Source organism: Ovis aries, chromosome 15 (assembly GCF_016772045.2).
Source record: "Ovis aries strain OAR_USU_Benz2616 breed Rambouillet chromosome 15, ARS-UI_Ramb_v3.0, whole genome shotgun sequence".
Classification (NCBI taxonomy): Eukaryota; Metazoa; Chordata; class Mammalia; order Artiodactyla; family Bovidae; genus Ovis; species Ovis aries.
In genome coordinates this window covers 60,946,515-60,968,595 of record NC_056068.1, presented here as the reverse complement: position 1 = coordinate 60,968,595, position 22,081 = coordinate 60,946,515, and the positions used below count along the sequence as shown (strand labels likewise).

Sequence of the window (22,081 nt, the reverse complement as noted above, 5' to 3'; positions counted from 1 at the left end):
TTATTTTTCTGTACTAAGCCTTCAAAACCCAATGTCTGTTTTATACTTATAGAACACCTCATTTTCAACTAGCGAAGTTTCAGGTGCACAATAGCCACATGTAGCTAGTGTTGATAGAGAAGGCAAAGGCACCCCACTCCAGTACTCTTGCCTGGAAAATCCCATGGACGGAGGAGCCTGGTAGGCTGCAGTCCATGGGGTCGCTAAGAGTTGGACACAACTGAGCGACTTCACTTTCACTTTTTACTTTCATGCATTGGAGAAGGAAATGGCAATCCACTCCAGTGTTCTTGCCTGGAGAATCCCAGGGACGGGTAGCCTGGTGGGCTGCTGTCTATGGGGTCTCACAGAGTCGGACATGACTGAAGTGACTTAGCAGCAGCAACAGCTAGTGTTGACTGGATGCTAATGTCGCTTACTACATGACACACTTCAAGGAAATTCACATGGATTATTTCATTTAATACAACTTGAGGTCACTCAGTGGTAAAGAATCTGTCTGCCAATGCAGGAGACGCAGGTTTGATCCCTGGGTGGGGAAGATCCTCTGGAGAAGGAAATGGCAACCCACCCCAGTATTTCTCGCCTGGAAAATTCCATGGACAGAGGAGCCTGGCGAGCTACAGTCCATGCTCACAAAGAATGGAACATGACTTTAGCCAACACAAGGAACATATAGGGGAAAATAACTTGCCCAAATTCCCAAGGTTAGTTAGTGGTAGAATCAGGATTTTAAACCAACCAACATGACTCAGATATGGTCCAAATCAATATGCAATCCCATCTCAAATCAACTTCTTTTACAATATTACTGAAACTTTCAATTAACCAAATTAATACTTTTGATTCCTGCTTTGATATTATATATTCATTGTACAGAAACCTGTATTTCTGGTCACATAAAACCTGATTTTCCCCCTGCAATACAGAATCGAAAACAAAAGGCTTACCGTTAAAATGAGTTTTTGATACTTTTGTTTTAGGTCTGACACACTTGCAGATGGGTCTGCTCCCAGAATGCTGTACCAATCCTTTTTTGGTATCTGCTCAAATGCCATCATACCTTGAACAAGAAGTGGTCCTTTTCAGATCAGCTGAATAGAAATATCAACGACAATTCATTACAGTTCGCGTATACCTGGGAAATAACTAGGTACAGCTTCCCTAAGTTCCGTAATACTAAGTCATCATAATAATACAAGAAGAAGCAAATATTTTCATTTGAAACGCCCCAAGAATTTCACGTTTAAGTATACAGACAAGTGTGGAAAAATCTGTTAGATGTTTCATGATATACGCTTCTATATTAAAGTAACGAATATACAACAGCTTAAGAAAAAAAAAAAGAATTCGATAATAAACCCGAGCGGTGGATGGCCCTCTAAGAAAGGTGTTTCTGCTAGTCTCTTGGTAAAAGCGACACACAGTAGGTACTCACTAAACATACTAGAGTTTAATAAGTGTTTATAAAATGAGTAAATATTCTTTAAAAGCAAAACGAGGAATTAAAATCAATTTGGGAGCATTCCCTCTTAATGTCTCCAGTTCACTTGTTGTTTTTCAGGTTATCTTCAAAGAATAACACGCCAAACAGCCAGTCAGCACTGGAAGGTGGAGAGCAACAGTCCTTCAGTTACTGGACAGGCGCTCAGATCTCGCAAAGAGCTCCTGAAACTCTTCAAGGGAAGACGTGACAGCCCTTCCGAACCGAAGAGAACCGTCAGGAGCCCCAGAACCAGGCAACTTCTTCCCATAGCGGCAAACTCAACGAGACATCCGGGGCTTCCTCAAAACTGGGACTCGGAAATCCACTGCACTCACAGTGCCCTGTGTCGCCCAGCCACAGACTTCGTACCCTCTCCTGGATCCACTCGATCGCAAACTTACCGACAGTAAAGCCACTAGAGCCCACTCCTGGCCTGCCGTCTGCCAAACCTCGGAACCGGTTTCTGCTTCCGCCGGAAGTCACTGACCTAACGCGGACAAGTTTCCAGCCGAGCCACAATGGCGGAGGCACCGATCGGAAGCGCCGCTCCGCCCTCCTGACGCGGTCGCTATGGTAACCCATTCGCCTCTGCCTCAGGAGTTTACCAACAGTAAGTGCGGGCGCGGTAGGAAAAGGTTTCCTTCGCCTTGTTCTAACTCACTCTTGTCCTGGCTCCCAGACTGTCGTTTCTCTCCTCTTCCTCAGCGAGTACCCCCAGCACCCGCCTCCAAGCTTCCTCCGCCTTCCTCAAAACGTCCCATACATAACCTACCCGCTGCAGCTCCCTGTCCTTTCTCGCTTGACGACTGCAGTACTATGACGGGGGATGAGGGGTGGGGGGCTACGGTGGGGGTACAATTGGGATTAGAGCGGGTGGAGGTCGATGAGAAGGGTGACAAGAACTGATTCCACCCTTCTCCCTAGACTTCCTTTGGAATGTTCTCATTCCAAAACTAAGAGAACAAAAACCTATGCTGAGTAAAAAGTTTTTCTTTTCTTTTTTTTGAAAGAGATGTTCAACTTAATTATTTCTTTTAGATTTTACTTTAGTGGGTTGCCATATCCTTTTCAAGGGGATCTTCCCAACCAAGGGATTGGACCCAGGTCTCCCATATTGCAGGCGGATTCTTTACCATCTGAGACACCAAGGAAGCCCAAGAATATTTTAGCAGATTAGTCTACCTAATCTGCCCAACCCTGGAATCAAACTGGGGTCTCCTGCATTGCTGGCAGATTCTTTACCAGCGAGCTACCAGGGAAGCCCAAAGTTTTTCAGTTTTAATATTATTTTTTTTGAAGAGATGTTCAACTTATTTCTTTTAGATTTTAGAAACTGACTTGAAAAATGAAAACTTTTCAAAGTCCTTTCACACTCTTATGGGCTTCCCTGGTGGCTCAGAGGTTAAAGCGCCTGCCTCCAATGCGGGAGACCCGGGTTCGATCCCTGGGTTGGGAAGATCCCCTGGAGAAGGAAATGGTAACCCACTCCAGTATTCTTGCCTGGCAAATCCCATGGACGGAGAAGCCTGGTAGGCTACAGTCCATGGGGTGGCAAAGAGTCGGACACGACTGAGCGACTTCACTTTCACACTCTTAGCAAGTCTTCCTATTCTCAGGGCAACTGTGACATCGTTCAAGCTCACAAAAAAGGCAAAATAAAATGCTCACTTTGAGGTAGTTATTGGGTACTCCAAATGAGCACTTTCCTCTCCCTGTCATTCGTTCTGTTCTTTGCTTTTACTGTCAAATCTCTCTGCTGCTTACCTTAGATTTGTTGCAGAGAAGCAAATCCTGATTCCATGTTGGTACTGTTTCTTTGACTTGTTTTCGCTGCTTCTGTTATAATCATACAGAATGGCCAGGCTTAAAGAATCCTGCCCCTCTGCCTGACTGTTAAACTAGAGTGCCTTTGTTCAGAACCCTGTCCACCCATAGCTGGCAGAAAGGAAGAAATTAACAAATCCCCTGCCTTCGGCTTGCCATTCTGTGAGATGTTTGCAACATTAATGGCTTTTTTAACTTTTTCCTCACCTTCCCCTATGTCTGATCTATAAAAGAACCTGGCATCCAGACCCTGTAAAGTGGTTATTTTGAGGCGCTAGCCTACCATCTTCTCCATCAGCTGGCTCCCACATTATAGTCTCTTCCTTGCCTCAACCTCTCATCTCCTGGATTGGTGCCTGTTGTGTGGCAAGCTTGGACTCAATAACATTGGATATTCTTTCTTGCATTTTACCTGGAGGTCAAAACTGCATCTTCGTTCTCCACAGAATGATATAAATTTCACTTGGAAATATTAAGTAGTTTTGTTGATGTTACTCCTTAGATTTATTTTCACTTTTTTAAATCTCCCAAATATTCATTTGAGAAGCAGTCGACACAAACCCTAAGCACACTGAAAAAGATATTTTGATATTGTCAGTTATTAAATGATGGTTCCCTGGTAGCTGAGCTGGTAAAGAATGGATCTGCGATACAGGGAACCGGGGTTTGATCCCTGGGTGAGGAAGATCCCCTGGAGAAGGAATTAGCTTATCCACGCCAGTGTTCTTGCCTAGAGAATTCCGTTGACAGAGGAGCCTGGCAGGCTAGAGTCCCTGGGGTCACAAAGAGTTGCACATGATTGAGCGACTTTCACCGAACTATAACTGAATGTGGTCCAGAATGTGGTCCACTGGAGAAGGGAATGGCAAGCCACTTCAGTATTCTTGCCTTGAGAACCCCATGAACAGTATGGAAAGGCAAAATGATAGGATACCAAAGAGGAACTCCCCAGGTCATTAGGTGCCCAATATGCTACTGGAGATCAGTGGAGAAATAACTCCAGAAAGAATGAAGGGATGGAGCCAAAGCAAAAACAATACCCAGGTGTGGATGTGACTGGTGATAGAAGCAAGATCTGATGCTGTAAAGAGCAATATTGCATAGGAACTTGGAATGTCAGGTCCATGAATCAAGGCAAATTGGAAGTGGTCAAACAAGAGATGGCAAGGGTGAACATCGACATTCTAGGAATCAGTGAACTAAAATAGACTGGAATGGGTGAATTTAACTCAGATGACCATTATATCTCCTACTGCGGGCAGGAATCCCTCAGAAGAAATGGAGTAGCCATCATGGTCAACAACAGAGTCTGAAATGCAGTACTTGAATGTAATCTCAAAAATGACAGAATGATCTCTGTTTGTCTCCATGGCAAACCATTCAATATCACAGTTATCCAAGTCTATGCCCCAACCAGTAACACTGAGGAAACTGAAGTTGAATGGTTTTATGAAGACCTACAGGATCTTTTAGAACTAACACCCCAAAAAGATGTCCTTTTCATTATAGGGGACTAGATTGCAAAAGTAGGAAGTCAAGAAACACCTGGAGTAACAGGCAAATTTGGCCTTGGAATGCGGAATGAAGCAGGGCAAAGACTAATAGACTTTTGCCAAGAAAATGCACTGGTCATAGCAAACACCCTCTTCCAACAACACAAGAGAAGACTCTACACATGGACATCACGAGATGGTCAACACAGAAATCAGATTGATTATATTCTTTGCAGCCAAAGATGGAGAAGCTCTATACAGTCAACAAAAACAAGACCAGGAGCTGACTGTGGCTCAGATCATGAACTCCTTATTACCAAAATCAGACTCAAATTGAAGAAAATAGGGAAAACCGCTAGACCATTCAGGTATGACCTAAATCAAATCCCTTATGATTATACAGTGGAAGTGAGAAGTAGATTTAAGGGTCTAGATCTGATAGATAGAGTGCCTGATGAACTATAGAATGAGGTTCATGACATTGTACAGGAGACAGGGATCAAGACCATCCCCATGGAAAAGAAATGCAAAAAAGCACAATGGCTGTCTGGAGAGGCCTTACAAATAGCTGTGAAAGAAGAGAGGTGAAAAGCAAAGGAGAAAAGGAAAGATATAAGCATCTGAATGCAGAGTTCCAAAGAATAGCAAGAAGAGATAAGAAAGCCTTCTTCAGTGATCAGTGCAAAGAAATAGAGGAAAAGAACAGAATGGGAAAGACTAGAGATCTCTTCAAGAAAATTAGAGATACCAAGGGAGCATTTCATGCAAGGATGGGCTCGATAAAGGACAGAAATGGTCTGGACCTAAGAGAAGCAGAAGATATTAAGAAGAGGTGGCAAGAATACACGGAAGAACTGTACAAAAAAGATCTTCATGACCCAGATAATCATGATGATGTGATCACTAATCTAGAGCCAGACACCTTGGAAAGTGAAGTCAAGTGGGCCTTAGAAAACATCACTACGAACAAAGCTAGTGGAGGGGATGGAATTCCAGTTGAGCTATTTCAAATCCTGAAAGATGATGCTGTGAAAGTGCTGCACTCAATATGCCAACAAATTTGGAAAACTCAGCAGTGGCCACAGGACTGGAAAAGTTCAGTTTTCATTCAATTTCCAAAGAAAGGCAATGCAAAAGAATGCTCAAACTACCGCACAATTGCACTCATCTCACATGTTAGTAAAGTAATGCTCAAAATTCTCCAAGCCAGACTTCAGCAATATGTGAACCGTGAACTCCCTGCTGTTCAAGCTGGTTTTAGAAAAGGCAGAGGAACCAGAGATCAAATTGCCAACATCGGCTGGATCATGGAAAAAAGCAAGAGAGTTCCAGAAAAACATCTATTTCTGCTTTATTGACTATGCCAAAGCCTTTGACTGTGTGGATCACAATAAACTGTGGAAAATTCTGAAAGAGATGGGAATACCAGACCACCTAACCTGCCTCTTGAGAAATCTGTATGCAGGTCAGGAAGCAACAGTTAGAACTGGACATGGAACAACAGACTGGTTCCAGATAGGAAAAGGAGTATGTCAGGGCTGTATATTGTCACCGTGCTTATTTAACTTATATGCAGAGTACATTATGAGAAACGCTGGGCTGGAAGAAGCACAAGCTGGAATCAAGATTGCTGGGAGAATTATCAATAACCTCAGATATGCAGATGACACCACCTTTATGGAAGAAAGTGAAGAGGAACTAAAGAGCCTCTTGATGAAAGTGAAAGAGGAGAGTGAAAAAGTTGGCTTAAAGCTCAACGTTCAGAAAACGAAGATCATGGCATCTAGTCCCATCACTTCATGGGAAATAGATGGGAAACAGTAGAAACAGTGGCAGACTTTATTTTTCTGGGCTCCAAAATCACCGCAGATGGTGACTGCAGCCATGAAATTAAAAGATGCTTATTCCTTGGAAGAAAAGTTATGACCAACCTAGATAGTATATTCAAAAGCAGAGACATTACTTTGCCGACTAAGCTCCGCCTAGTGAAGGCTATGGTTTTTCCTGTGGTCATGTATGGATGTGAGAGTTGGACTGTGAAGAAGGCTGAGTGCCGAAGAATTGATGCTTTTGAACTGTGGTGTTGGAGAAGACTCTTGAGGGTCCCTTGGACTGCAAGGAGATCCAACCAGTCCATTCTGAAGGAGATCAACCCTGGGATTTCTTTGGAAGGAATGATGCTGAAGCTGAAGCTCGAGTACTTTGGACACCTCATGCAAAGAGTTGACTCATTGGAAAAGACTCTGATGCTGGGAGAGATTGGGGGCAGGAGGAGAAGGGGACGACCGAGGATGAGATGGCTGGATGGCATCACGGACTCGATGTACGTGAGTCTGAGTGAACTCTGGGAGATGGTGATGGTCAGGGAGGCCTGGCGTGCTGCGATTCATGGGGTCGCAAAGAGTCCGATACGACTGAGCGACTGAACTGAACTAGTAACTGAATAACTGTATGATACAGAAAAGTTTAAAAGGAAAAGTATAGTTTAGTTTCTTCATAGGACTTTGTCATGTTTAAAGGCAGACACAACCACTTTTATATCAATACTAAGTCAGAAGATCTGATTTTCATGACTGGTTCCAACATTCTGTGTAGCCCTGCTGCTGCTGCTGCTGCTGTTTCTCAGTCGCTTCAGGCATGTCTGACTCTGTGCGACCCCATAGATGGCAGCCCACCAGGCTCCCCCATCCCTGGGATTCTCCAGGCAAGAACACTGGAGTGGGTTGCCATTTCCTTCTCCAATGCATGAAAGTGAAAAGTGAAAGTGAAGTCACTCAGTCGTGTCCGACTCTTAGCGACCCCATAGACTGCAGCCCACCAGGCTCCTCCGTCCATGGGATTTTCCAGGCAAGAGTACTTGAGTGGGTTGCCATTGCCTTCTCTGCTGTGTGGCCTTAAGTATACCTAAAATGACAGAACTGTGTTATTCTGAAGACCTTCTTATACAGTACTATCAGAATGGCACTGCTTTGAATTTCTCTAGCCCTCAAACTACCTTTTTCCACTGCATAGTCCTTTGTATAGATAATTATACTCAACCCTTCAGTTTTTATAGAAAGAGCACTTTATTTTGATTTATGATCGCATTAGTGTATTATCTCTTTTACTGCCTTTTTGAACCAAATTCTGAAAATTCTAATCACAGTATCTCAATTTTCTTGTATTTATTTTTTGATATAGAAAGAGGTATACTTTTTTGTCCCCACCAAATCCCAAGTGTTCTGTCATTTCATAATAACATATTTTATTTTACATCTGTAAAGCATACTTTAGTTTGCAACTTTTAATTTCATCTCCATTAAGTCATTAAACCTCAAAAATTACCAATAATTCATTGATGTTATCCAAATCTAGTGCTTGTTTACATTTCCCTAGTTGTCTCTGAATTATATTTTTATAGTTGGTTTGCTTGAGTCAGAATCCAGAATATACATATTGCATTTGTTTATTCTGTCTCTTAAATATCTTTTAAGCTATAGCAGTCCCAATACTTCACTACTACCTTTTTTTTTCTTTTTTGCCTTAGTTCATTGAAAAGACAGATCGGTTGTCCTACAATATGAACTTATCTGTTTATTTATACCAGAATCCACTTTTTAAAACACTTGAGAAATCCTTACTCATTAGTCTTCCTTCATTTTTTTCATTTTTTAGAGCACTACTGTTCAATGTAAATACAGTGTAAGCCACAATGAAAACCACACAGGTGATTTTAAATCTCCTAATAGCCATATTAGAAAAATAAAAAGAAACAGGTGAAAGGGATTTTAATAATATATTTATTTACCAGTGTATCCAGAGTATCCTCATTTCAAAATGTAAACAATACAAAAAAATATTAATGAGATATTTTACATTCTTTTTTTCATACTTAGTCTTCAAAGGCTGGTGTGTATTTTACCTATACAACTCATCTCAGTTTGGACTTGCCACTTTTCAAGTGCTCGACAGCCACATCTTACTAGTGACTACTTTATCAATCACAGGTCTAGGGGATAAGGTCCAGCATTCCTCCCCAATATGATCCCAGTTTTCCAGCTTCATCACCTAGTACCTGCATACATGAAGCAATTAAACAATTGAATATTTTCTCGGTACTTCATAATTTTATTTGGATGGGTCTCCTTGCTTATAACACCATACCTCTTTTCTTCCTCCTATCTGTTTTACTCCTTCTTTAAGACCTATCTCTTCCATCAAGTCTTTTATGATAGCCCGATCCTTAGAAATTACCTTCTCTCAATTTTCAGAGCAGTCCTGGGTGTACTCCTCTTTTGTACTTATCCTATCCTACAGAGTATTGTTATACACTTTACATGTGTATTCTAGTTTCCTGATTGGATTGTAAACTCTCTGAGGGTAAGAACGCCTCTTAGAGAAACTAAGCACCAGCTATTATGCCACATTCTCTGGGGTTCTAAAGATGTATATCTACAATAGGTTTGTTTCTTGCTGTTTTTAGAAGGTAATATATTTATTTCGTGTAAAACCAATATAGCATAAATATAAACTATGTTAGCATAGTGGTTAAGAGCATAAACTCTGGGATCAGACTCATAGGTTTGAATCCAGATTCTGCCTCTTACTGGTTATGTGAAAACTTGAAGTTAATCTCTGCACCCTAGTTTCTTCCTCTGTGAAACAGAGATAATAATAGTATTGCCTTCAGAGGTTTGTTGTGAGGATTAAATGAGATAATGGTGGCTAAAAGTAGTAAGTACTCAGTAAAGAGTAGATCAGTCCTGGGTGTTCATTGGAAGGACTGATGCTGAAGCTGAAATTCCAATACTTTGGCCACCTCATGCAAAGAATTGACTCATTGGAAAAGACTCTGAAGCTGGGAGGGATTGGGGGCAGGAGGAGAAAGGGACGACAGAGGATGAGATGGCTGGATGGCATCACCGACTCAATGGACATGGGTTTGAGTGAACTCCAGGAGTTGGTGATGGACAGGGAGGCCTGGCATGCTGTGATTCATGGGGTCACAAAGAGTCAGACACGACTGAGTGACTGAAATGAACTGAACTGAACTGAACTGAAAGAGTAGATATTGTGATTATTATTAATAATGAACTATTTGTTACTCAGTTTTGATACATCAGAATATTAAGAATTCATAACAGTATTTTAGGAATTTCTAAACAAAGCAAATGAAAGCCACAGACTATTGAATTGGAAAAATGAAACCAAACCCAAATGTCTGTAGTTTGCCAGATACGTTAAGCGCACAGGCAGAAACCTCTTAATTCCTGAATCGTCAACATCTAGCATAAGTGAAATAGGCATACATCAAATATTTAGTTTCAAGATGATTCATCAAGTGCTATATCTAGAGTTAGATGTAGATGCAGAGATATAGATACAGATACAGATGCAGATGCAGATATCAGATGCAGATACAGATACAGCATACAGATACAGATGCTGATACAGATACAGCAATCACATTCTTTCTCAATTTGTTGCCTCAGCCCTTTGCCCATGCATAAACTTACTCATGTCCACCATACATTAACAAATTCTTAATCATGAGATCATATTTGTGAATTATGCTTCTTGTGGATATTTGTAAAACATTCAGCATACTTCTATTAATTATTTCTTATCCTAGGATTATATGTACTTGGCTCTTTCCACTAATTTCATTAACAACTCTTCTTTCATATCCTTGATCTTATTTACCTCTGAATTTTAAGATTTTTCCTATCAATTAACTAAGCTATATCTATTGTTAAGTACTGCAGTATTGTGGTTATATATGAAAACTAGATGACCCTCCCTAGGGCAACCTGGAGTCTATTAGCTAGTAATGAATTAAAAACAAAAAAAGACACAAGTACATAGTACATGCTGCTAAGCTGCTAAGTCACTTCAGTCGTGTCTGACTCTGTGCGACCCCATAGACCGCAGCCCACCAGGCTCCCCCGTCCCTGGGATTCTCCAGGCAAGAACACTGGAGTGGGTTGTCATTTCCTTCTCTAATGCATGAAAGTGAAAAGTGAAAGTTAGGTTGCTCAGTCGTGTCTGACTCCTAGTAATCAGGCTCCTCCATCCATGGGATTTTCCAGGTAAGAGTACTGGAATGGGGTGCCATTGCCTTCTCCAACATAGTACATACATAGCCTTCATTCACCTATTCATTTATTCAACAAATATTTATTGTACACTGTTACAAAAAATACAAGATAGAGTTGGCTGTAGCTCTATCAAAATCTTAAAGTTTATTTTGGTAGACAGGCAACTGAAATAACTGTGCAAAATGCTATGCCAGAGGAAATAAAGGTTAACTGTGATAGTTAATAACTTGTGGTTATCTGAATAGAATAAGGCAGATTACTTGAATGATTGAAATTCTTGAATCAAAATGAGGCTAATCCAGGAAGATATATGGAAGTGTTAAGTTTTAAATAACACTCTGACAGAGAGGAGAGATGAATGGCTAGAATTAGAGAAATTTCCTCATTTTCTTTTTTGGCCAGTTACCATAAAGCTTTAGACAGTGTTGAGAATCAGCTCTAATGAACAACCCTACCTCACCTTTTAGAAATAGTTTTTCAGTTTTGTGTTTTTTCCTTTCTCTGGCTGTCTTCACTTGGTCTATTCTCTCTTCTGTTTTTCAACAGTAATCATCAGTGAACATTCACTGGGTTTAAGCAAGGCAGTGCACTAAGCAGGGGAGACCAAGGGGTAAATACTTTTCACTGTCACCGTACCTGTGGCTGTGTTTTTCCCATGTGTTTACCTTTGGTCGTGTCAGTGTTCTTTCAAGCTGGTTTCAGATTTCTTAAAGATCTTCAGTTATTTGGAATTTTTGTTCTTGTCTTCCAAGCTTCTTCACATCTCATGTTTTAATTGTTCCATGAACCTATTAACAACACTGAGTATAATCTATCTTCTGTTTCTCTTTAGTAATCATCAATAAATACCAACTTATTATTTCACCATTCACTTTTTATATCCCTTTCTTGTGCCTGATGACCACTCTGAAACCTTGTAATAATCTCTTCAAACCATGCAGTGATATGCATTAATATGCTCTAGCATTTTAGTCTTCCAATTTGGTTTCTTAAACCTGAATTTTTTTAAAGTTTTATTTTTGTCATGTAATTGACTCATAGAAGAAAGGTTAATTTGAATGATCAAGGGGTGTTAATTTGTAGGTTAAAATGTGTTAAACAGTTGATATGAAGTCTGTTTAAGTCAATTAGAGTGTATAATGAAGATGTTTCTGGAGTGTTATGGAACCTTTTGAAGTCAACTCGGAATTCACTCCTGTGTGTCAACCATAGCACCTGGCTAAACATGCCATTGCATTTGGGTTCTTAACTGTGGGTATATTCCAATGTATATGAATAAGTCTATATACTTACAGAAATTTGACTTTAAGATTCTATGTTTTACTATAGAAAATAAATTCATGATTTAATTAATCAAATTTCATTAGCAAAATGAAAAACATACTGTGTAACAGTGTTATCTTTGTTACTCTATTTTTTTCTAAAATAAAATGCAACTGAACTCAGTAACCAACAAAACATTTCTGCATTTTCTGTTTGTTTTTAAAACTAGATTAGCATCATTATTGTTGACTTTTTTAATACTAAGTACCTCATATTGAAAGAGACCATACAAAAGACATAAAATTTGATATACTCATTTAAAGGAATGACTTATTTTCCCCTCCAAAATTATTTGAAATAATATTATGAAACATTTTAGTGTTGGTACTATCTTTTAAATTCTCAAAATAGATAATGTTATTTTGTAGACTTTAATGTTTATATGCTGTTTCAATAGTTGAATATAATTTTGCATAATGATAGGTATATTTAAGATGAGTGAAGCTTTGCAACTTCAACAGTTCAAATCCACAGAGATGTGAGGGTAAAAAACAAATTTTAAAACAGATTCTTCCCTTAGCCTCAGGATTACTATAGAACTAGTTTAATTACTTGTGTCAGTTTACTAGCAATAAACACATTTAGCATTTCAACTTCTTTCAAGCATTCATTTTAATTATTTAGAGAGTGATGAAAAACAACTCTTACATGCTAAAGGGATTTCTGCAATGATGGATTAGATGCCAAAATAATGAAACCACATAGCTTAAAAAATATACTGAAAAATAGATGTTTTCTGATGAATTTCCACAAAAAATCATATTTTTAAAATATTTTAAGCAACTCATAGTATTACTTTTTAATCAGCTGTAGACATGGCATGAGTATAGTCTTTTGTTGCTCATTAGCAATTTCTTTAATGAGTTTTTTTTTGTGTGATAGATAGTTAAAGTAACAGACAAATGACAGATTGTTTGCCTTTAATGATTTCCCTCTTTCAAGCCCATTACAAAGCAATTAGAAATCTGACAGCATTTTCACTCTGCATTACTGATCATCTAAAGTGATGAGGAATGAGAGGTGATGAATATTAATTGTATATTTTCATATGATTATCATAAATTATTACCTTGTCTGATGTGCTGCAGGTGAAGCGGGAGCGTAAGAGAAAGACAGATATATTAATTTGAAAGACTATACGACTTCTTTTAAATATTTGTCTGTAGTGTAAATTCTGATCTGCAGTGTTAGTGTCTATGAATATTAAATTAATTCTCTTCAGTTTATAGCTACATTTGTGGTAACTGAAATAACTTTTCAGTACAAGAAAAGGAAAAATTATTTCATAGTACAATAGACATGTATGTATTTAAGTTCAGAATTTTAAGAAACTAATTTAGAAAATGAAATAGTGAATTTTGTTGATATACATATGTGCAATATTCAGGTATATCATTACAAAAAATATATACTTAGATTTAGATCTTATATTAGTCTGAGTTTTAAGTCAGGTGATCCTACAAAATAAGTAAGATAAGAAAGAGTAACCAGCTGTAAAATATTTTTCTGAGTCCTCTGGAACAGTTCTTTTAGTCTTTTTCCAGTATATATCCTGTTTCCCCAGTTTCTTGCTTCAGGGAGATGAGACTAAGCCAGTCATCAAGACTCAAGTGTATTGTTACTTGGTTCTCAGCCTTGAGAGGTAGCGAAATTTGGTCCAGAAACTAGATAATAGTGTTTGGTACAGGAAGAATTGATAAGCATAAAGCATTTGACATGTTTATAAGTGTATTTGGATCAATATACCAAAATAAGTTATATTTTGATATCTCTAATTATAGGTATTAGCTGATAATCCATATGTACTTAATGAATAGAGCTGAATTTACACTAGTAAAGCCATGTCTTGCTTCAGTCTTGTCTTTTGGACCTTTTGCTGTGGATTGCTCTGTGGCATATCATCTCTTAGGCGTGTCATCCTGGATCCATATTTATTTATGAAGGTCATAATCCATATGATAATATGACTATAAGTCGCTGAAAACTGACTTTTCGCATGCTTCTTAGGAATTATCCTTCCTTTATATTCAATTTTATATATATGAAATTAAGCCAGCAGATCTTCACAAATGAACTTTTTGTGTTCTGGAAAGTTGAGGAGAGTCATCTGAAACTCATTACATGTTTACTCATGGAAAAGTCAGATATCAGGATGATAAAAGCAAATTATCAGTAAAAAGTGTTGAGACCCTATTGTTTGGTAGCCCAATTTAATATTTTTACTGGCTAAGCTTTTCAACTGTATTATCATTTGTGTCTGATGCCCTCCCAGATTTTATTCTACAGAGCAGGCCCAACTAGTACATTTTATGGAATCAGAGTGGGAATTTTCATTGCTCTCAACTCCTTTCTGCTGATATTCTTTATCTCCTCTTAGTCCACATGTCAAGTTGATCCTTTGTATAGCTCAGCCAATTCTCCTTCTTTCCACTTCTCACATACCGCCAACCAACATACTTACTTGACTTTTGGCCAAAGTCTCCCTTTCTTTCTTTAGAAGATTTGGTTTAGAAATTTTACATATTTTTACTATGACACAGAATAGCTAGCTGTATCTGAGTTTATAGGAAACTGGGCTGTCAAACCACAGCATTGCAGGCAAATCAACAGCTGAGGAAACAAATAGTCTTAAATTCTAAATCATAAATAGCTGTATCTTCTCTAGTTCCCTTGCTCCTTGAAAACCTGGTTCATTTCCCCACACATACACTTGATCTTCTTTACAGTCTCCCTTTCTAACCAAATAGCAGCTATTCTTTACACTCTTCAAGTTCCAATGTTTTTATTTATATTTAAACACCACTTATGTTGTGATAAATGTTATTTATCATTTAGTCATAGAGGATCTTTTTAAGTCATTCACAAAGCATTCCCACTTTCCCTCTCAAAATTTCTGTCTAAAATGGGTTTATACCTTGTATCATCAGTATAACAGGCTTCCCAGCTGGCACTGATGGTAAAAAACCCACCTGCCAGTGCAGGAGATGGTAAAAGATGTGGATTCGATCCCCAGGGTTGGAAAGATCCCCTGGAGGAAAGCAGGGCAACCAATCCAATATTTTTGCCTGGAGAATCTCATGGACAGAGGAGCCTGGTGGGCTACAGTCCATAGAGTCGCAAAGAGTAGGACATGACTGAAGTGACTTAGCTGGAGAAGGAAATGGCAGCTTACTCCAGTATTCTTGCCTGGAGAATCCCATGGACAGAGGAGCCTGATGGGCTATAGTCCATAGGGTAGCAAAGAGTCAGACACAGACTGAAGCGACTTAGCATGCACTCATGCACAAAGTGACTTAGCATGCATACACACCAGTACAATGTCACTCAACTGAAGCAACAAGTCATTTAATTCCCTAGGGAAATGAAAGGTCAGCAAGTTGGAAAGAGAACTAAGGAAAAAAGTTTCTTTTAATTTCAGAAATTTCAGTGATCTAATAGAGTTAAAACATAAAGGAGGCCAAGATTCCTGCCTAGTCATTAGAAAAGACATTGACTCAGTCCTGAAATTGGCCCACAAGAGAGAGGAGATATGTCAGCATCTATTGGCTTAGCTTTAGATACAATATTTGAATTACTTTCTTCCTAAGCCATTTACCCCTGCACTAGATTGGAGAATAGACTAAAGAGGCTTACAACACTTAAATAGATTATCCTGTTTACTTATTACTTGATAATGTGACCTGCCAGTCTATCAGAAAATATTAAGGTGAACCCTTGTGTTAACCTCATATTTGGCACCCTGCCTAGAAGGCGATCTTTCAGATTTTGTTCCAAGAGAATGTTCCATAATAGTTGTTATTGAAACAAATTGGAAGTAAACATTTATGTAATCAGATTTGAAGGATTTGTTTCCCACTGAATTGAGCAGCTTTCCTGTTCTGTTTTGATTGGTTTACCAAACCTTGCAATAGATTCCAAACTTCACATGATGGTTTTTAGAACCACTTCTCTCTCTGGCTCTAGAAAATGTTTCCTATCCCTCTTAAACTGGAAGTATAAAATCCAGAACACAAAATCAATATACTTCTGTGTCTTCTGTGGTACCTGTAAACCAGAAGTGGTATTTTAATAAAAAGAGAAAACTAAAAAGGAAAGAACTTCTTAAATTCCAATGTAGCACACAGACACAAAGATTTTCAAACCATTTGTTCAAGTAGTAGCTCATGGGTCAGCACTAACTTTTGAGGTTTCTTTGTGATCAGCTGGGTTTTCCGTTTTCCATGGTCAAGTGCTCCATTTAACGTACTGAATAATAAACTTATGCAAAATAAAGGGAAATTTCATGCTTGGGAGGTAAAGAAGTTTATGTAATTTTATCCTTACGTGAAGAACTGACTGCTAAAGTAACATAGAAAGGAAAGGAGTTTTTTTCCTGCTTTCATTTTGGAACATTGACTTACAAACCTTAAGACTGCCCATGCAGCGTTCAAAAACATTTTTGAGCCTGCTCCATTCTATGTGATAATCTTTCATTTCTAAAGAATTAGGTGTTCCTCTCTCTAAATGGGGAGCTAAAGCAAAGGTTGAATTCTTTTCCTATAAAATATGCATATTTATGAAAAAAAGTGTATACATTTGAAAAACTGCCTGTATTTTTGTGCTCCTATTTACTTGTTACTATGGCAACCACCAGACTGCCTAGTATTTATGTTGTCTAAGATTCAGAGTGCCTTTTCAAAAAAATAAATATGCCAGAACCGTGTATTGTATTTACTTTGGTGTTTAGAAAAATATTTATTCTAATGCATATTTTTTAAGAAAAATAGCAATAAATAGTGTAAACTTCAGCCTAGCTTGAATAGTACCTTTTCCTGTAGTATGTTTTTGAAATCAAAACAATTACATTTTTCTTTTCCTTGTTATAAAAATCAGAATGAAGAATAGAAATAATGAATTTTCAAAACTTATGAATCAATCTTGAAAGGTACTCTCTTGATTTTTATCTTATTTTTATAACAACATTTTGATTCACACCAAATTTCTGAAAATATAAAACATGAATACAGACAAAAATACTTAATGCTAGCTATATAAGTCAGAAAATGTGAATAGTTGGCATTTCTGATCACAGATGGTTCTTTATCTATGAATAAAAGATTTATATTTTGTACTTGAAAGGCACGGTTGCTATTATTTTTCTTGCTTTAATTATTTAAATTGTTTTCTGACATGTGTGATACATAAATATAATTTCCTAATGTTAAACATCAGAATGGAAATTATGAAGCATAAAATGAGACATGTTTCATGTCACGTATTACCTGTTAAGAAAAACTGCAATACAACATTTAAGTACAACAGAATAGTGAGCATATTGTCTCTGATACTTGTAAACAGGATGGATCTGCAGTTTCACAGTTTATGTTGACAGTATCTTTGTGGGAAATGTAATTATCAAATGAATTATAACATGTCCTAGCATTAAGATTATTAATAGTAATTTTAATTGCCTTTTTCAAGATAATTGGATATGTTATCATAAGTATATGGGAAAGAGGGCATTGGGCTAATTAGATATTTTGAACTCAGTTATCTTTAAAAGATCTGAAAGTTTAACATATATCCTATATTTCAGGAATTTCTTCTTTTAATTAAATGTTTTCCTAAGTAGAATTAAAATAATTTGTAGCTCATAAAATCTCACTGATTATCCCTTGGTATTCCTCCTTGAGTACTGGTATCATAAAAAGTTCAAATAATGGTATTTATTTGATATTTATTTGAGGTAGGGATGACTTATAACGTTATATTAGTTTTAGTGATTCAAAATTTTTATAGATTATGCTTCATTTAAAGTTGTTAGAAAATATTGGTTATGGGCCCTGGGCTGTACAATCTATCCTGTAGCTTATTTATTTTATACACAGTAGTTTATTCCCTGTCCCTATCTTATCCCCGATCCCTTCCATCTCTCCATTGGTGACACTAGTTTGTTCTCTGTATCTGTGAGTCTCTTTCTGTTTTGTTATATCCATTCATTTGTTTTATATTTTAGATTTGACCTACAAGTGGTAACATACAGTATTTGTCTTTCTTTGTCTGACTTATTTCACTACACATAATATCCTCCAGGTCCATCCATAAAATCTCACTGATTATTCTGATATTCCTCCTTGGGTAATGGTCTGATGAAAACTTTATATAATGATAATTATTGAATTAAATTTTCACTACCAGTTAGAAAATTATTGTTAAATTGGTAAGGCTAAGAAATAATATTTTGTTCCAATAATGAGTGCTGTTAGATTGGCTTTCACATACTATTTCTCTAGTTTTAGAAATTGGTAGAAATCCTCAAAAGCAATTCACATTGGAGATACACATTAGCAGCTTTTAAATTGTTTAACTACTATAATCTGGAAATTTAACTGCCACAACTTCTTAAGGAACTATTCAGTTGTATGGTCAAAGATGTGAACAAAAATCAGAGCTTTATTTGTGATAAGAAGTATTTGGAACAACCAACTAAGATGTTAAACAAATAATTAAAATACCATGTTCTCAACAAATATTTAATAACATTGGAATATTCTCATTAGGTGAACATAGCTGTATATGAACTGGATTCTAATATAGTCAAATTTTTGTTTAAAGAGAAGTCTATATCTCTGTAAAGTCATTGACAAAAATCAGAAAACAAATATGGGAAAGTTATAATGGTGCCTAACTCCAAGGGTAGGAGATTGTAAGGAATTTTATTTTCTATACTTCTCTTTCCAATTTTAATGTGGGGATTTCTGTAATAACTACAGTTATCATCATTCAAATTTTTTAATATAAAAAGTTAATTAAAATTGTGTACATTCATTATAATAAAAATTCAGCTAGTGAAGGAGCAATATTGTCTCATTCAACACTGAATTCATTGTCTTTTTTTTTTTAACTCTGGAAACAGTTGGTGCTTAACAAATATTTGATGATTGAATGAATAGATGATAGGATCAGGAATTAGAAAAGTAGCGTTAGGGAAAACATATTTGGAGGGCCACCAGGATGCCTTGTTTATATTTTATTTATCATAACAATAGTGATGATAATAATATGATAAGAATTTACAAGAACTGCTCTACTAACCATATTTCTGATAGCCTTCAGTTCAGTTAGGTCGCTTAGTCGTGTCCAACTCTTTTGCGAGCCCATGGACTGCAGTACGCCAGGCTTCCCTGTCCATCACCAACTCCCGGAGCTTACTCAAACTCATGTCCATTGAGTCGGTGATGCCATCCAACCATCTCATCCTCTGTCATCCCCTTTTCCCCCTGCCTTCAATCTTTCCCAGCATCAGGGTCTTTTCTAAGAAGTTAGTTCTTTGCATCTGGTGGCCACAGTATTGGGGTTTCAGCTTCAACATTAGTCCTTGCAATGAATATTCAAACTGATTTCCTTTAGGATTGACTGGGTGGATCTCCTTGCCAACCAAGGGACTCTCAAGAGTCTTCAACACCACAGTTCAAAAGCATCAATTCTTAAGTGTTCAGCTTTCCTTATAGTCCCAACTCTAACATCCATGCACTACTACTGGAAAAACCATAGCTTTGACTAGATGGACTTTTGGCAAAGTAATGTCTCTGCTTTTTAATATGCTGTCTAGGTTGGTCATAGCTTTTTTTCCAAGGAGCAGGTGTCTTTTAATTTCATGGCTGCAGTCACCATCTGCAGTGATCAAATGAGATATCTGAAAGGGTGGCCTTCCAGGTGTCTCCTATTAAGCTTGAGTGTAGCAGCAACTTACATGATCTCCTGAACCAAGGTCATTATCTACATTGGTAATATCTTATAGATCTGAGGGTGCAACAGCAGGATGTAATGGCTTCTACTGTGGTTTGGAGACATTGTTTCAGCTTTGGAGGGAGACTAATGGCAACTAGCCTCATCTCACACACTAGCAAAGTAATACTCAAAATCCTCCAAGCCAGACTTCAACAGTATGTGAACTGAGAACCTCCAGATGTTCAAGCTGGATTTAGAAAAGGCAGAGGAACGAGAGAACAAATTGCCAACAGCCATTGGATCTTAGAAAAGGCAGGAGAGTTTCAGAAAAACATCTACTTCTGCTTTATTGACTACGCCAAAGCCTTTGACTGTGTGGATGACAAGAAACTGTGGAAAATTCTTAGAGATGGGAATACCAGACCACATTACCTGCCTCCTGAGAAGTCTGTATGCAGGTCAAGAAGCAACAGTTAGAACCAGACATGGAACAACGAACTGGTTCCAAACTGGGAAAGGAGTACATCAAGGCTGTATATTGTCACCCTGCTTATTTAATTTATATGCAGAGTGCATCATGCAAAATGCAGGGCTGGATGAAGCACAAGCTGGAATCAAGATTTCTGGGAGAAATATTAGTAACCTAAAATACACAGATGACACCACCCTTAAGGGAGAAAGTGAAAAAGAACTAAAGAACCTCTTGATGAAAGTGAAAGGGGGGAGTGAAAAAGCTGGCTTAAAACTCAACTTTCAAAAGACTAAGATCATAGCATCTGGTCCCATCACTTCATGGCAAACAGATGGGGAAACAATGGAACAGTGAGATTCTATTTTCTTGGGCTCTAAAATCACTGCAGCTAGTGACTGCAGCCATGAAATTAATAGACACTTGTTTCTTAGAAGAAGAGCTATAACAAATCTGGACAGCATATTAAAAAGCAGAGACATTCTTTGCTGATAAAGGTCCGTCTAGAGAAGGCAGTGGCACCCTACTCCAGTACTCTTGCCTGGAAAATCCCCTGGATGGAGGAGCCTGGTAGGCTGCAGTCTATGGGGTCGCTAAGAGTCGGACACAACTGAGTGACTTCACCTTCACTTTTCACTTTCGTGCATTGGAGAAGGACATGGCAACCCACTCCAGTGTTCTTGCCTGGAGAATCCCAGGGACGGGGGAGCCTGGTGGGCTGCCATCTATGGGGTCGCACAGAGTCGGACATGACTGAAGCGACTTAGCAGTAGCAGCAGTCAAAACTATGGTTTTTCTGGTAGTCATGTATGAATGTGAGAGTTGGTCTATGAAGAAAACTGAGCATTGAAGAACTGATGCTTTTGAACTGTGTTGTTGGAGAAGACTCTTGAGAGTCCCTTGGACTGCAAGGAGATCAAACCAGTCAATCCTAAAGGAAATTAGTCCTGAATATTCACTGGAAGGACGGATGCTGAAACTGAAACTTCAATACTTTGGCCACCTGATGTGAAGAACTGACTTCTTAGAAAAGACTCTGATGCCTGGAAAGATTGAAGGCAGGAGGAGAAGGAGATGACAGAGGATGAGATGGTTGGATGGCATCACCGACTTGATGGACATGAGTTTGAGCAAGCTCCGGGAGGAGGTGATGGACAGGGAAGCCTGGCATGCTGCAGTCCATGGGGTCGCAAAGAGTTGGACACTGACTGAGTGACTGAACTGAACTGAATGGCAATTAAATCAGTATGGCCAAATCAGAGAGCAGGAAACATGATACATTGCTGCTGGAATAGTACATTACTCCTCAACAGATAGATACATTCTGACTTGGAGCAATATGGCCAAAAAGTCTGCCTAAGGATTTCCAAATAGGTGTTACTTAGGACTGGTCTTTAGTAGCTACCTCTGACTCTTCTCCCATCAAATATGTACTGGTTCTCTGTGCTGGAAACTGCAGAACAATGACCTTCTGAAGTCTTCTCTAAAAACTGGACTTATTCTTTTAGAGCAGTTTAAGATTACAGCAAAATTGAGGGAAAGGTACAGAGATTTATCAAGTAACCCCTACCCATGACCTGTACATAGCCTCCTCCTTTATAAATATCCACCAGGAGAGTGGTAACATTTATTACAATTGATAAACTTATATTGACATATAATCATTAAGAGTCTATAGTTTACATTAGGGTTCATTTTC

General features: G+C 38.2%; 2 protein-coding genes and 1 non-coding gene across 6 annotated transcripts in view; 2 read left to right on the top strand and 1 right to left on the bottom strand.

Annotated features, from left to right (window-relative positions):
- Window positions 1-1,954, bottom strand: part of DNAJC24 (DnaJ heat shock protein family (Hsp40) member C24) — a 78,797-nt gene extending 76,843 nt beyond the window's left edge. For 2 of the 3 annotated variants that reach the window (XM_004016366.6, XM_012096147.5), the window contains exons 1-2: window positions 1,888-1,954; window positions 951-1,063 (exon numbers count right to left, since the gene is read on the bottom strand). In XM_004016366.6, coding sequence (XP_004016415.4) covers window positions 951-1,061 — 111 coding nt within the window. In that variant the 5' untranslated portion in view covers window positions 1,062-1,063; window positions 1,888-1,954. Of the gene's footprint in view, window positions 1-950; window positions 1,095-1,887 lie in introns of all 3 variants that reach the window. The other variant, XM_012096148.5, reaches the window with a different exon arrangement.
- A 104-nt stretch (window positions 1,955-2,058) lies between these two features.
- DCDC1 (doublecortin domain containing 1) overlaps window positions 2,059-22,081 on the top strand; it is a 476,813-nt gene continuing 456,790 nt past the window's right edge. For both annotated transcript variants that reach the window (XM_060400033.1, XM_042233308.2), the window contains exon 1: window positions 2,059-2,096. The gene's annotated coding sequence lies outside the window, so the exon portion shown is untranslated. The remainder of the gene's footprint in view (window positions 2,097-22,081) is intronic.
- Window positions 2,871-2,942, top strand: TRNAW-CCA (transfer RNA tryptophan (anticodon CCA)). Its single transcript has one exon. It is a non-coding gene; the product is annotated as a tRNA-Trp (tRNA).